The 15373-nt window shown below is 35.3% G+C and overlaps 1 protein-coding gene across 8 annotated transcripts in view; it reads left to right on the top strand.

Annotated features, from left to right (window-relative positions):
* KDM4C (lysine demethylase 4C) overlaps positions 1 to 15373 on the top strand; it is a 286486-nt gene that overhangs the window by 23695 nt on the left and 247418 nt on the right. For all 8 annotated transcript variants that reach the window (XR_014687589.1, XM_084505428.1, XM_084505433.1 and 5 more), the window contains one exon: positions 6409 to 6602. Coding sequence is in view for 7 of the 8 variants with exons in the window: in XM_084505428.1 (XP_084361554.1) it covers positions 6409 to 6602 (194 nt within the window). In the remaining variant the exon portion in view is untranslated. The remainder of the gene's footprint in view (positions 1 to 6408; positions 6603 to 15373) is intronic.

Genomic DNA, 15373 nt, shown 5'->3' on the forward strand with positions numbered 1-15373 from the left:
AGCAAATCAAAATTTTATTGTGTGTCAAAGTAGCTGTATAAAAATGATTAAGAAAATTAACTCAAGATTCTGCTTTGGGGTGTTTCAGTGAAGAGCCACTTCAGATGCAGATGACAGTTTTTTTGTAGAGACCAAATTGGGGTACAGGAAAAGAGTGTTTATTTCAATAAATGCAAGCTTGTCTGTTTTTTTCCTTTCCTTCCTTCCTTCTTCCTTCCCTTCTTTTTGATGTTGACAGATAATGCATTTTGTGATAGCATTTTACAGTTGTACACTTTTTGTTTTGATTGTGTTCTTTGGTACTTAATATTTTAAGGTTACTGTTGAATGAGCAACATGGCCAAAGAAAATAGAATACAGTAGTATTTGATTTTGAAGTGCTAACTGGTCAAGGAGAGAGTCTGAGTTTTCTTTCTCATGTAACTGCACTGTCATTCAATTAGGGGGCTGAGGTAGGGAGGTGAAAACCCTGACAGGTGAAGTGAGAAGTGCAGCATTCAGCAATCCTAACTCAAATGTTAGATGCATAGGAAGAAGAGACAAAGAAAGCATGGAAGGTTACAGGAAGTGGGGGATAAAATAGCACTAGGTAGAATTAAAGAAAACGAAACCAAAGCAGAACAGCATTTTGCTTTTGAGTAAATAGGAATTATTTAAAAATAAAGGAGAAATGTTAGTGAAACATCAAGGAAAGGGTGAACAGGCAGAACAATTAATGTGAAAGCTGTGTCAGGGTGTGCAGCCTGGTAAGGGTCTGGAGGAAAAGGAGGAATAACCCCTGGTATCAGTCTGTTGATGAGAGAATTGCAGATTCCAGATGGAAACATTTCTCATTTGTCAAAATTAATTTTTGGCCACCAGATGGTGCACTTGGGCAACTAATATTTTTTTCATGTCTTGATGATAGTGCTAAGATTTTTTTTTCTTCTTCCAGTTTTGAATTAGAAATTGTTTTTACACGTTCAATCATTTTCTTTCAGGATTGTCATTTTTTGGGGAGAAGGGATGAATGTAGTTAGCTAACATTTGGGGCAATGTACAGCAGAAAGAGGATGGCAGGGTTAATTTGGCAGAAGAGCCTATTCGTGCTAAACAAAAAGAAATGCTTACTATTTATAGAATGTGTTTTATAGAAAACATTGTGCTATAGAAATTGCATTTAATACAGAATGATAAATATATATCAGAACTCTGGATAGAAAATACCAGGAGGTTAGTGAAAGTGGGATGTATAATTGGGCCAGCAAAACTAGGGAGAAATGCTGCTGTGCTGCCAAATCTTATTTTTCAGTTTAAAAGTTTACCACTTACACATTTTTTTTTCACATGGTGATGTTCAATTTTATATTGACAGATCTGTAACTGAAGCACAATGAAGCCTTATTTTTTCCATTTAGGTAATTTAAGAAATAATATTCTGATTTGTGGAATCCAGCATCTTGCAAGCATTATGCTGCAGTTTATAGATTTTGTTTTGTTTGATTTTCTTAGATCAGAGGATGACAGATCCTGAACAGTTTGGAAGGGGTGAAGTTATAAAACTTGTTATAATGAAGGAAAAAAATAACAGCAATAAAGTTATAAATACGTGTTTTGAAAATTGACAACTATCATCAATGATTCAAAATTCTCACTTGAGATACATGGATTTTTCTAGTCTCTAGTTTATTTATAATGTATTTATGGTTATCTCCCAGTTTTGAACACATGAATTTTTTATGAATAAAGAACCTGAAAGAATGAGTGTTCTGTACACTCTATAGAAAATAAATTTAAGATAGTTGATTGCTTGTAATATTATTCTATGCTATAGATGTTTTGATTGGTTTTACATTTAATTATAGTGTTTTGTAGGAGAAAGGCAATGTGAATAACTCAAGAAAAATATTTGCACTAATGAGTAAGTTGTAAAGATCATTATTTCTGTTAAGCTTACAAACATTATTAGATGTTCAAAGTTCTGTCTTTCTGTTGCTATAAGGTCATCTGTACTTGAGTGAAAATTAACATTTCTGACAGGGTTTATAAAGTCAATAATAAAGCACCAGTCTTACTAGCTCCAGTTGTTAAACTGATTCGTGAATTGATTATGAACTGCTAACGGTTATGGCTGGTTTGGAAGTTTAATTGAGAAGTGGTATTTTTTTATTATGTTATTTCAAGAGAGCTCTCTTGCTTGTAAGTTAGCCTGAATGTAATACCAAGTTGAGCCTGCCTAGACTGTGAATGACTAAGCTGTGAAGCAGTGGCAAAAAGGTACTGTCCCTATCACGGAGAAAAAAGAGGAGAGTTATTTTGTATTTGATATTGTGAGTTTATTAACTCATCTTGCAATTTTAACTGTGAATAAATCTGGAGAGTGATTCCTGTACTCTTTCTGTACAGTCTTTGACCTCAGGACATTTACTTCCGTGCCACTCTCAGTTGTTTAAATCATACCGCTAATCACTGAAGCCGTGGATTTAGTTCTTTCCTTGTTGTATGAGATATTAGGAGCTGAAATTAACTTTTTGTTTCCTTTGGGTCTTTTCTCTAGAAAGTATTTTATTAGAAATTTTGCATGGACGGGTAGGGGAAGTTATATAAAACCTCTACAAAGACTGATCTTAGCAATGAGGGAAAAAAATCCTGATTTCAAGACAGGTTCCAAAGAAAATTGACAGATCTGATGTTTTTAACAGATCATAAAACATATTTGAGTACTGTGCTGTGAAAGAAATCTGCTGTTCAGTAGAGAAAGCCAAGGTTTGGAAAAAGCATGTATAAACATTGGCATGCCTCTTTCTTACTGTTCTTTCATCTCCTGTGTGCAAGATAGAACTTCTTCCCTTCCCTTTTCCTTTCCTTAGTTTTATTCTTCCTGATGAGATATTACTTTCATGCTTGCCTTCTCCCATACCTAAGCTGTGGGGAGCACACCTGTTTAGTAATATAGAGTGACTGGTTCAGCTGATTTTGCAGATTAAAAGTTGATTTTTTTTTTTTTTTTGGGCAAATGGAGTTGTAGGTGCATCTCTAACGTAACTAACTTATTTGTGCTTTTATTGTCAGTTGTAGGGGCTTTTAGTACTAGTTGTACAAGAGATGTATTGTTTGCCAGGTTAATATTGTAATTAATCCATGAGATAATCAAAGGAAAAATTAAACAGTGAAAAAGGATTGTGTTTATTAGCATATACGTACACAGAAACCATGTTCATAGAAATAGAATTCCTAAGACTGCTGATTTGATTAAGGAAAGTGTGTAGAATGGTATTAAGTCAGTATCATAATTACTTTGAAAAGGGGAAATGAATAGAATATAATTTTGCTTGGAGGCCTATTTTTGTCTGCCAAAAGGTTGTCACTGTTTGTTTAAAAAAACAGTGAATTGCACTTTTTACCAGGGTACTGAAAGATGTATTTTTTTGTCTTTGAGAAAAGGATGGGTCATCTCCTTACAAACTGTTTGGATATTTGTGAGAACTGCTTGTGAGGTGTCCCCTTTTATCTCCATATTCCATTGCAAGCTGTTTCAGATGCTGTTAAAAGAGCCATAAAAACTCTTGACAGTAATTTACAATAAGTTTGCGTCACCTAAACAGTTTGTAAAGTTTGGATTAGTGGTCTCTTATATAAGCTGTTACCTGCTATATTTCTCTAAAGAATTGCAATGTAAGTATAACGTGCTCCAGCAAGGATGTTTCAACCTTCTTTGTTGTAGTAAATAGAGAAAATTTTTATTGTTTTTTATTGCTTTTTTTTTTTTTTTTTTTTTCTGATGTGGGGTTCTGTGGTACTGTTATCACAGATGTTCTTTAAAACTTTACCATGTGGGTATTAGAAATGTTCTCTACATTTTCCTTGAATTTGTTGTAAAATTATATCCAGATGGTACGCTAATGGCAGAATAAATATTTGAAACATTGAATAGATTATTTTTTTTTTGTATTTTTAAAAAAACTCCTAGGTATGCTTTTAGATTAAGGATTATGTGTACTGATGATCTAGTAATGGTTATTAGGAATATGCTGCTAAGGTAGACTTTAATTTTGAGAAGTATTGTTATGTGTTAACTTGTTAAACTACTTTTTTTACAGGTCGTATGATGTTTTTAGTCAGCATTGAAATTGTAAAATCTGCAAACAGTTATGTAACTATTGCAAAAGTTTGAGTTAATATTTCACTTAAAAATTCACATAAACATTTTACTTAGTTCTTTGGAGTACCAGAAAGAGGTATACCTTTGAGGTAAAGTAACATCTTTAATAGTAGTTTGTAGTAATTTGCAGTGATCTATGCATAAAGATAAAACTTTTTTTTTTTTTTTGAAGGTCCAGGTATGTAGAAAGAATTAAAATGAATCATTCTGATTTTAGAGTATAAGCCAGTTTGAGTGAACTTTCCTCATATGCTGAAGCTTCTATAGCTTGTCCAGAGTAGTTTTTAGGAAACGGAAATAGATTGTGTCTTGGTTATAGAGATTGTGGATTGTATATGCTTGGTATTTTGAAGCAACCTTCTTATCCACGGGAGGATTTGCTTTTGTTTCATGGACAAACCACTAGTAGTTTGGTGATTAGTTGTTACTAATAACAGGAATGGAAAAAAAAGAGATGTGTTGGGGAAAAAAAAAGATAGTTCATTCTTAATCTATTCTTTTAACTATCATTTAGTTCTTAGTAAGAGAAGAGTAAGATTTCAGGATGTTATGGCTGCTAAGAGCTTACATGGATTAAAAAAGGTGACTGGAAAATTGAATGGGTAAGTGGTAAAAAGCCTACTGGGTACTGTTAAGCAGAAGAATAACAACTCCGGTGAAACTTTCAGTCTGCATATTGCTGGAGGCTGGAAGGATGTTCTTTGCTTACACTGTTTCTTTTCTGCTTTTGGCAGAAAAAGAGGAAACTGCCTAGATTAACAGTTGAATTTTTTTTTTTTTTTTTTAATCTGGTATTTATTACTGTGTTCTAACATTGTATATGTCTGTGCCTCCATAGCTAAGTAATTGTTCTTATTTTGCCATGTTATTTTAGTATGTTAAAATGTTTCTTAGTCTTATTCAGCTGCATCAGAACTGCAGTCTACCATCAAATTATTTCCCAAATTTGAGTAAGATTGTCAGAACTGTGCAGGGTATCGGTGATGAGAGTTGGAGAGCTGGTGATACTTAAGAACATGTTTTGGTGCTGTCTTTCTTACCAATAAACAAACTTGCCTGAATTGAGTTCATAATAGTTTTCATTGTATTTCACGTTTTCCCTGCTACTTGAGCTACTTTTTAATGTCTTCATTGGAGGTGCTAGCAATTGCTGTTATAGGGAAGTCTAAACTCTTCGGTTTTGTGGTTTTGATCTTGGTTGCACTGACTTCTACGTACTGCATTACCTGAAATTAGAATTGCTCTTTGTGAATCTGGAGTACACAAAAACTACATTAATGGCTTTTAATGTGCAAATTTTATGGGCAAAAAATGGAAGGACAACTGCTGAAATCCCATGAAATCAGTAGATTTATTCTGTGGTGCTCTATTGTGCATTATATCATTATGGTTAGAAATTGCTCTGAAGTCTAATAGTTTTAGTTTTTACGTTGTTCAGAGAAATGGTAAACTTGCACAGGAAGATCGCAGAATCACAGAATTTCTAGGTTGGAAGAGACCTCAAGATCATCGAGTCCAACCTCTGACCTAACGCTAACAGTCCCCACTAAACCATATCCCTAAGCTCTACATCTAAACGTCTTTTAAAGACCTCCAGGGATGGTGACTCCACCACTTCCCTGGGCAGCCCATTCCAATGCCTAACAACCCTTTCAGTAAAGAAGTTCTTCCTAAGATCCAACCTAAAACTCCCCTGGCGCAACTTAAGCCCATTCCCCCTTGTCCTGTCACCAGGCACGTGGGAGAACAGACCAACCCCCACCTCGCTACAGCCTCCCTTGAGGTACCTCAAGGTATAGAGAGCAATAAGGTCGCCCCTGAGCCTCCTTTTCTCCATTTTCAAGATGACGTTATAAAAATATTTTAAATAATATTTAGTATTATTTTTGTAAGAAGCAAGAAGCATAGACATGCGCAGTGAAACTTAGTGACATCTAGCTATCTACTTACCAGAGATCCTTGTTTATGGCTATTATTTCTGTTCTGTGTGGTATTTTGATCCATTTTATTTGACGTATTTAGTATTAAGCTGATACATACCTCCCTGTTGTCTGCTTCAAACATCTGATTTGATACCTGATCTAAATTCTACTAAAGTCAAGAATTTTTTTGTGTGAAAATTTCATCTGTCTGTTGAAGTGCCTACAAATTCATGTTAATCTACAATCTTTTGAAGGACTAGATCAGGCATGTGTCTTTTGAGTAAGACTATTATATAAAATTGCATTATTTTATTTATTAATACATTTGTTATTTATCTTTTTCAGGGTATTGAGGAATGGAATATTGCCCACCTTAATACAATATTGGATGTTGTAGGAGAAGAATGTGGAATTTCTATTGAGGGTGTGAATACCCCATATCTGTATTTTGGCATGTGGAAAACAACATTCGCATGGCACACCGAAGACATGGATCTCTACAGTATTAATTATCTACATTTTGGGGAGCCAAAGTCATGGCAAGTTCAAATTTTTATTAAGTATCATTTGTCTATTTGTTCAGCTGAGTAAACCAAACAGTTGGGGTGCAGTTGCTTTGCAGTGATGAGCTTTACTCAAAAGCCAAAATAACATTCTCAGCTGAAAAAGCAATGAAATACGTGAGGTCTGTGATATAAAGAACATCGCAGTAATGTATTGTATTTTAAAGGAAAAGGCTAGTAAGTATATAGGGCTTATTTCAGTTCAACAGAAAAATATTGTAATGATTCAATTTGAGAAGCTTAATTAGAGTTGGCAACTCCAAGACTATTTGAGAGAACTCTTGTAAGGTCTCTTTGAAATCAGTTTCTGTGGTTCAGTTTACGTAGACACATGACTTGTCCTTTGGGAATACTTACAGGTTTTTCTATTAAACATGCATTTAATTGCTTTTTTTTTTTGCATCAGGGTTGCATTCTCTACTGTTACATGGGTCCGGTAGCAGAGGAGATTCAGCATTGAAGTTACTTTCTATATTGGAAGCTTCTGCTATCCTTTCCACATCATAATAGATTTTTAATTGAACAGCCTTTTGCTTTGTTATCTCTCCATCAGTCAGATACTGCACGTGTAGATAATGGTACACATATATATTAAAGAATGCAAGAGAAATGTCTTCCTACAGATAGTAAGTTTTTTTTTTCTCTGCTCAAAATACCTGTACAAAGAACATAAAGTCATTAGAAAGATACACAGAAGATGCACTCTGCTCAACTGGATTCTGTCAGTTTCTAATCATCCAAACTAGATGGAAAATTTTGTAGCTGGTATTTCCTTATGATGTTATTTGTTGCTTTCATATTGTTAAAAAAAATACTACTTATTTAAACTGTAAATTAGAAAATATTGCCATTCTGATCATAGTACAGAAGGTGGTAAACTGGTCAGCTGCTGGTTCTTAGGCCACTTCTGCATCTTTATCTGCTTTTCTTGTACAGTGGGTCTCTTGTGTTTAGACAGAGTAGGTAAACAACACATATTGGAGTAATGCGCGTCTGTGTTTTGCGTTGTTTAATTATAGATATATTTTTGTTGGAAATTGCTATTTTGATAGATTTGGGCATACTAAGTCTTCCCAGCCAGAAGAATTAGAGCTGTGTTAAAAATGGATGAAAAGATGGGTAATTCCAATATGTTCTAAGATGAAAAGACAACTTTTACTAAATCAGTATGATTGCATAAAAAATTGTTTTAGGTTCTTCAGAACTATAAAAATACTATTTACAGGAAACCTTACTGCACATTGTAAAATTCCAAGTAGTCAGGACCTTTTGTTACATCTTAAAGTATTTAAACTCATTAGGAACTAAGAAAACTTTGCTGTCTTCCACTATTTTGAAGAAGGTGTGAGTTGAAAATATGGTAACTGCTTTTCTAGTTTACAGATACTTGTTTATACTTCTGAAGAAATAGTAGTAGATACTAACTTCCTTTTCTGAACCAAATTGGCTCGTATTATTACAAAGTGTAGCACCAAAAAAAAAAGTTGAGTGAAAACTTTAAATTTAATCAGTTAAAGATTTATTTATTGTGGTATGGCTGTGTCGTGGTTTAACCCGGCTGGCAGCTAAGCACCACGCAGCCGTTCGCTCACCCTCCCCCCTCCCTCTCTGGGACAGGGGAGAGAAATGGAAAGTGAAGCCCGTGAGTTGAGATAAAGACAGTTTAATAAGACAGGAAAATAATAATAATAATAATAATAATACAATGATGATAATAGTACTACTAATAATAATATGTACAAACAAATGATGCACAATGCAATTGCTCACCACCCGCTGACCGATGCCCAGCTTAACCCCGAGCAGTCCGGCCCCCTCCCCCCGGCTAGCCACCCCTATATATTGTTTAGCATGACGTCAGATGGTATGGAATACCCCTTTGGCTAGTTTGGGTCACCTGTCCTGGGTCTGTCCCCTCCCAGCTCTTACTGCACCCCCAGCCTGCCTGTTGGCAGGACAGAGCAAAAGTCTGAGGTGTCCTTGGCTTGGTATAAGCACTGCTCTGCAACAATTAAAACATCGGGGTGTTATCAGCACTCTTCTCATCCTAAGCCAAAACACAGCATTCCACCAGGTACTAGGAAGAAAATTAATTCTGTTCTAACTGAAACCAGGACAGGCTGTTGGGGGGTTTACTGGAGGAATGGCACAATAGTTTATGCCAATGCTGCATCAGCAAAATATGCCATGTGTTAACATGATATTTTACTTCAGAAACATGGAGGAGGAGTTGTAGGTTAGGATACAGACAGCAAAGATCTTCAATGTTCTTTTAAAATCTAAGCTGAGTCGACAAGTGCTTCCTTAGTGAAACCAAATACCCTGGCATGTATGGTAGTAACACATGGTTTTAACTTTACTAGTTATACATGTAGTTCTTCAAGACAGCCGCGGTGGTCTTATGGAGAACCGACAAATATTTTCTTATGAAGCATGGTAAGTAGTGTGTTTTCTCCGAATTGTGAGAAGAGACCCACTTCCACCTGAAAGCCCAGATGAGAATGTGCAGGCAGTAGCTAAATCTGACTTTGGTGATGTCTATGGATTTGGAGCTTTCTCCAATAGTTAGGTGTAGATAAAACTTCATTGCTTCGTATTCTCTGTGCACTTTCACCACCAAGAGGTATGCAAGTTTATAGGTTTATGTTATTCATACTGATTACTCCATTGACTGCCTCATCTGAAACAAGAAAACATGTCAGATAACTTTGCAAAATCACGATTATGGTTGTTTTCGTGTCTATGTACGTATATAGTTTTGCAACTCATATGCTTGCTTTACAAATTACTTTTTGCTTGCAAAAAGGTGTCAAGGACAGAAAATAATTGGAGAAGAAAGGACTTAATGAAATCTATAGGCCTTGAAATGGAACAGTATAAGGGGAAAAGAGAGGTCTAGTGAGAGGTCTTACTTATTTTTATATTCATACATAGCTTTGAATTTCTTTTAGCTTTATGAAAATGTTGAGGTTGTTAAATTATTAATAACTTTAAATGGTTTCCAGTGCAAAAAAGCATCTGTTTTGGTTTAACTTCACAGGCTGTTTCACCTTATCACTATTGTGGGCAAATAAAATTTTATTCAGTGTCTTTTTTTTCTTCCTTCTGTTGTGGACATCAGAGGGATACAAGTCAAGTGTGGAAGTCAGTGTATGACTGACAGTTTATAGAATTTTGTGCTGATCCATGCAGTACGGACTCACAGGAAATGTTTTGCTAGCTAACCCAATATATTTTTATTTTTTTTATGACAAATATAGGCCTTATTTTCTGTTCTTTGAAACTAGGGGCTTGTCATCTTGTAGCCATTGTTCTAAGAGGCTATTACAACCTTACTTTTCTATCTTGAGAATGATAAGGGTTCCTTGGAAAAAATAGAAACAACTTATATTTCAGAGATCTTTGTGTTCTTGTCTATAGTACCATTTAGCTCCACTGCTTTTTGATGTATGAAAGTAAAATTCACTTTCTGTGAAAACAGGCTAAATTAAAAATGTGTGACTCATTGTACCAGAATATCCTTGCTTGTCATACAGTGCCAGCTGTGCAATTCATAGAACAAGTACAGGTATTTGTGAGTTTTGGCATTCTTTGCAGCCAATAAAGACAAACTGTCCTTTTTCCTCTTCCTAACACAGTTTCCCCGGGTGAGGACTTAAATTTTAATTTATGTCTTGAACATATCCTTAAGCCAGGATTTTCATGGTGGAACAAAGCTGGAGATAGAAGCTTCTTCTAGAAACAGAGTATATGTTGATGGATGCAGAATGCTTAAGGTTTTAATAGTTCGTGCGTGTCAGACTGAAAACTTGAAGTTCTGCAGCAATACAGCTTAAAACTGCATGTTGGCTTCTGATTTTTTTTATTTTTAAATGCAACTTAAGTGTATATTGGTCATAACCAATGTAGCCATGCCATTTTGCTTAATTAAAGAAGGATTAGATGGTTATGTATCTTGGATATGTATATACATTGAGTGTATACAGGAAATGAAGGAAAAACTGAAAGGTTTAATTCTTATATAGACAGAAGATAGCATCACTGTATTTGTTTTTAGCTACAATAGTAGATTATGCAGGATGTTTTTTAATATAATATGTTAAATTTTGCTTCAGGAGGTGCAGTTATGTGTAACATGAATGAAGTGTAGTGTAACATTACACTTCATTTTTTTGAATAAATATTCTCATATTACTGTCTTAAAAACAAGGCATTTTTAACTGAATGTAACAGGGAAACTGGAATGCTAAATAATTGCTTGGATTCAATTAATATTTAGAAAGTAATAATGATTTACGATAGAATATTAACAATCAACATTCGTAATGTAATGACATTTTAATTGCATATAATTGCATTTATTTAATTTTATTAACATAGTTTAGGTGATTTACAACTACTGTGGTGTTACAGAAATTCAGATTGCTCTGTAGCATGTTTTCTGGCTGCTTAAAGACTTTTCTCAGAGTCCAAGAAAACTTTTCAGAGAGTTGAATAACAAAACAGACAATTATTTGTTCCCTGATCATATAGAGATATTGGTCTTAAAAATGTGTAAATATTTGTTACATTACTGTTGAAGGACTTAGTAGCTTTGAGCTGGAAGTGTTTTGTTTCAATCCCATCTTTGTAAGAATGCTAGGTAGCTTCAAATGGGACAATTCTCTTGTCTTTTTTTCCTGAATTTACACAAGTTACAGTTGATCAATTTGCCCAATTTTATGATGACGTGCTGCCTTGGTGTAGCAACACCTCATCTACCACGCTACATGGTTGATTCCGAGGAAAAAAAAACATGAATCAAGTACTAGGATTGCTTAAATAGTGTGTTTGTTATTATAAATTGAGAAGAAACTGCAGCTGAATAGGGTGTCTGTTCTATGAAAACCTGGTGCTGACTTAGCAAGGAGTCCTGAAGTAATGAGCTGTGATACCACGCTTAACTTCTTGTCTGCTCAGAACTCTGAATTCAGTGCTTAGGCTCTGCGTACTGTGAGTGGGTGGAACTAGGTGCTTCGTAACAGTACACATGGTGAACAAGTTGAGTGGGAAATAGACCAGTCTAGCCAGTAGGCAAGTCTAAAAAGAGGGGGGGAATATTAGAAATTTTGTGGTTTAATCCTCTAAGAACTGCAGGAATGAGGATTTGAAAATATCTTCCTTAAGTTTTCCTAAGTCATCACTGGTGATGTAGGTGAATAAGGAATCTTGGATTCTAATGTGTTCTGCTAGAAAGTTTCTTTGATTTCCATTAGCTGGTCAGTAGGTAAAAATGTAAGTGCTAAGACCAGGGAATCAAGACTTCCTGTGAATTTGAATTTATTGTATTTTTTTTAAGCCATCAACTGGGGGGAGAGCAAAAAAAAAAAAAAAAAAGGGTATTAATACATATTTCTCCCTCCAAACCAGTGGTTCTTTTGAACCTGTTTCAGACTGCTGTGTATATTGTGGAGATATTAGTACTCTTTTACAAGGCATCAGGATGATGCATATGTTTCAGAAATGTTATTTTCATATATTAATGTTACGAACTGGCACAGCAGCATTATTACAGATAGGCAATCTCAAATTGTATAGAATGTTGTTTCCTGTGTTTTCTGTTTTTTTTTTTTTTTTTAAACCCTGGAGTTGCACTAATATAGTGACGTTTCTGATCAAAATTTGTTCTGGCATTTTTTTTCAGTCTCATTTTAATATCAGTACAGAAATGTAGCCATTTTAATTTCCTTTTTAGATAACCAAGAGCTCTGAGCAGGTTTCTTTTTTTTTTTCTTATTCTGACCTAAGCTCATTATCAGGAGAAACAAATGGTTATACTGTGACCAGGAGAGCAAAAAGAACATGAAAGTAATGGAAAAAAAAAAACATGAAATTATTGATAGGTAATGCACAGTATATAATGTACAGTAAATCATGCTCTAGCATTATTTAAAAATATTTGTAGTCCATTCATTTAAATGAGTTTGTGTTTCCAATAAGTGCTTGTTAAGTAGTATAATTATTTTCTGTTGTCTGATGTTTTTGCTACAGTCTGTCAAATGGCAATTTGAAAAAGTGAATAATGCTGTGGAGATACTAGTTTGTCTTGTGTTTTCTGAAATGTCTATTAGTTATTTCTTCTGAAGTATGTAATTTTCATCTGTGTTTTCCTTTGAGTTAATCCATTTCACAAGTGATCCACATGCTTGTCATTCTTATCTTCCAAGTGAGTTATGCTAAAGATTTCATTTCTGACGTAGAAGAAAATAAAAGGAAGCACTTCTTTATTTTACATCATTATATGGATGTGTCTCTGTGCAACATCCATACATTGTTAATAAAACTGAACTTGAGTAAAATCCATATTTTTTCCCTGCACTGATTTTCTTTTTCTTTGACATGCAGGGTGAAACTGTTGTGTTTTACTGTAATGAAGTAGCTCTCCATTAGTACAGGGAGAGAAAAAATAAATTCACTCTCACCTAACAGAAGATGTGAAGGAAACAGTTCCTTAAAGGTTTTTTACATGTTGCATCTGAGTATAAAGCAAATATTAACCAAAGTTATTACTGTGCATTGCTATTTTCAGCCCTGCTTGCAGAATGTTGTTTGTTCATATCACAGTCAACTATCTTAACAACCGTATTTCCCAAGTTAAAGATAGGACTGAGTGATCATGGGTACTAGGCTGTTGCCTGTTATTGTCTACCCTGGGGATCTGAGGTATATAGGACAGGGAGCTTACATTGCCACTGTTCATATGTAAACAGTGGATTAATCTTCCATAAGATTGAATTTTTATTAAAAAAAAAAAAAAAAAAAAAAAAGAATAAAAAAATGAAGTTACTAGCTTTAAAGTACACTAAGAAATTCTGTATAAGCATTTAGTCTTGAAAACATAATAGAAATTATATTAGTGTCCTGCGTATATGTTTCAGAAATACAAATTGTTGACTTAGATTTAATAATTGTTAGTTATCTTGTTGGCAATACCCTTTAATTGCTGAATTAGTATGTATTTGAGACCTTTTCTGAACAAGCAACAAACAGTGACTCCTCAACTTTAATCTGTCTCTTCAAAATTTTTAACAAATATGTCCTCCTGAGCTAATAAGATTAAAGTTTAGTTAGCACTAACAGAAATAACGTTATTTCTTTCCATTTATCTGCTTCTTTACTTGGTATCCAAAGCGTTTCTCTTTGCCTCATAGTGATAAAGCATTTAAAATCCATTACATGTACTTCTGAAGAGGACAGGACTTGACCTTAAGATATGAGGAGTCAGACAAACATTATTGGCTGTTTGGAAATGTAGCTAAGTAGAGGCTGTGCACAAGAGGAGGGAAAATATTTTTCTGAAAGCTTTTAACGCTGCAGGTGTAGAGAAGAGATCAGTAACGGGAAGAGTGCATGGTGTTTTCTGTGAGAGTTTCTGTACTTTTTCAGCCTCTCCTTCTCCACGTGTATTTCTTTCCCCTAAGTACTCAGTGCTCTTCGGAGAGAGGAGGGTATGATGGAAAAGTGAAATGCCATTATTAAGAGCTGATTTGAAGCTGCAGTGTAAGTCTGTAACACTTAACCCGGTGAGATGCTGTAGAACGTGTTTCAGTTCAGCTTGACAGTGGTTCTTACCTCTGTATTGAAAGTGATGGAGTGTTCTCCAATATGAGAGAGTGTGTTGAAGGTGTTACATGACCTGGCTAAGGATGCTGAGAGGGATGTTTCTTTCACTGACAATGATCTGAGGCAGAGCTTGGGAGTATTTTGTTTAATGTTCTGTGCAGTAGATGAAGCATCCAGTTAGATTTATGTCACCATACTTTGACTGATATCCAAGGCAGGTTCATATGTTTAATAAGTCTCAGTTTTCTAATAAATGGTATTTGGAACCAAGGAAAGTCATTACTCAAGCATGCCTGGAGAGTGAAATTGAGGCTTCCAATGATACTATGAAGGCAATCTCCTTTTCCTCATCCTCTAACTGTGAGAAGAGGGAAAGTAGCAACAGTGGGAAGAAATGAAGGATCAAGGAGTGGATGCTACCATGTTACCCCAAAAAAGACAGTGTTAATAAACAGTAGCTTGTGTTGAATCACAGAATGATTTGGGTTGGAAGGGACCTTAAGGATCACTTAGTTCCAACCCTCCTGCCATGGGCAGGGACACCTCGCACCAGACCAGGCTGCCCAAAGCCCCATCCAGCCTGGCCTTGAGCACCTCCAGGGATGGGGCACCCACAGCTTCTCTGGGCAGCCTGTGCCAGTGCCTTACCACCCTCAGAGTAAAGAATTTCTTCTGAATATCTTATCTAAGTCTACCTTCTTCTAGTTTTAAACAACTCGTCTTAGTCCTATTGCTACAGTTTTTGATCAAGAGTCACTCCCCACCTTTTCTGTAGGTACTGGAAAGCTGCTTTCCCTGGAGCCTTCTCTTCTCCAGGCTGAACAACCCCAACTCCCTCAGTCTGTCTTCATAGGAGAGGTGCTCCAGCCCCTTGGTCATTCTTGTGGCCCTCTGGACTCATTCTAGTATGTCCATGGTTGCCTTCTTAATGAATTATTGATTGATAGTTTTAGATTCATTAAACAAATAGGTGTAGTCCAGTTAAATCACATGCCCTGTTTTATCATTTCAAGAGACTTGTTGAGACCTCAGTTGTCAAGCTTTGTCTTTTTTATTCATGAGTACTTAAATCTACAGGTACAAACAAACATGTAGCTCTCTATTACCACAAAAATGCAGTAAATCGTACTTTCGGAAGAACAATA

Source organism: Aythya ferina (genome assembly GCF_964211825.1).
Source record: "Aythya ferina genome assembly, chromosome: Z".
Taxonomy (NCBI): domain Eukaryota; kingdom Metazoa; phylum Chordata; class Aves; order Anseriformes; family Anatidae; genus Aythya; species Aythya ferina.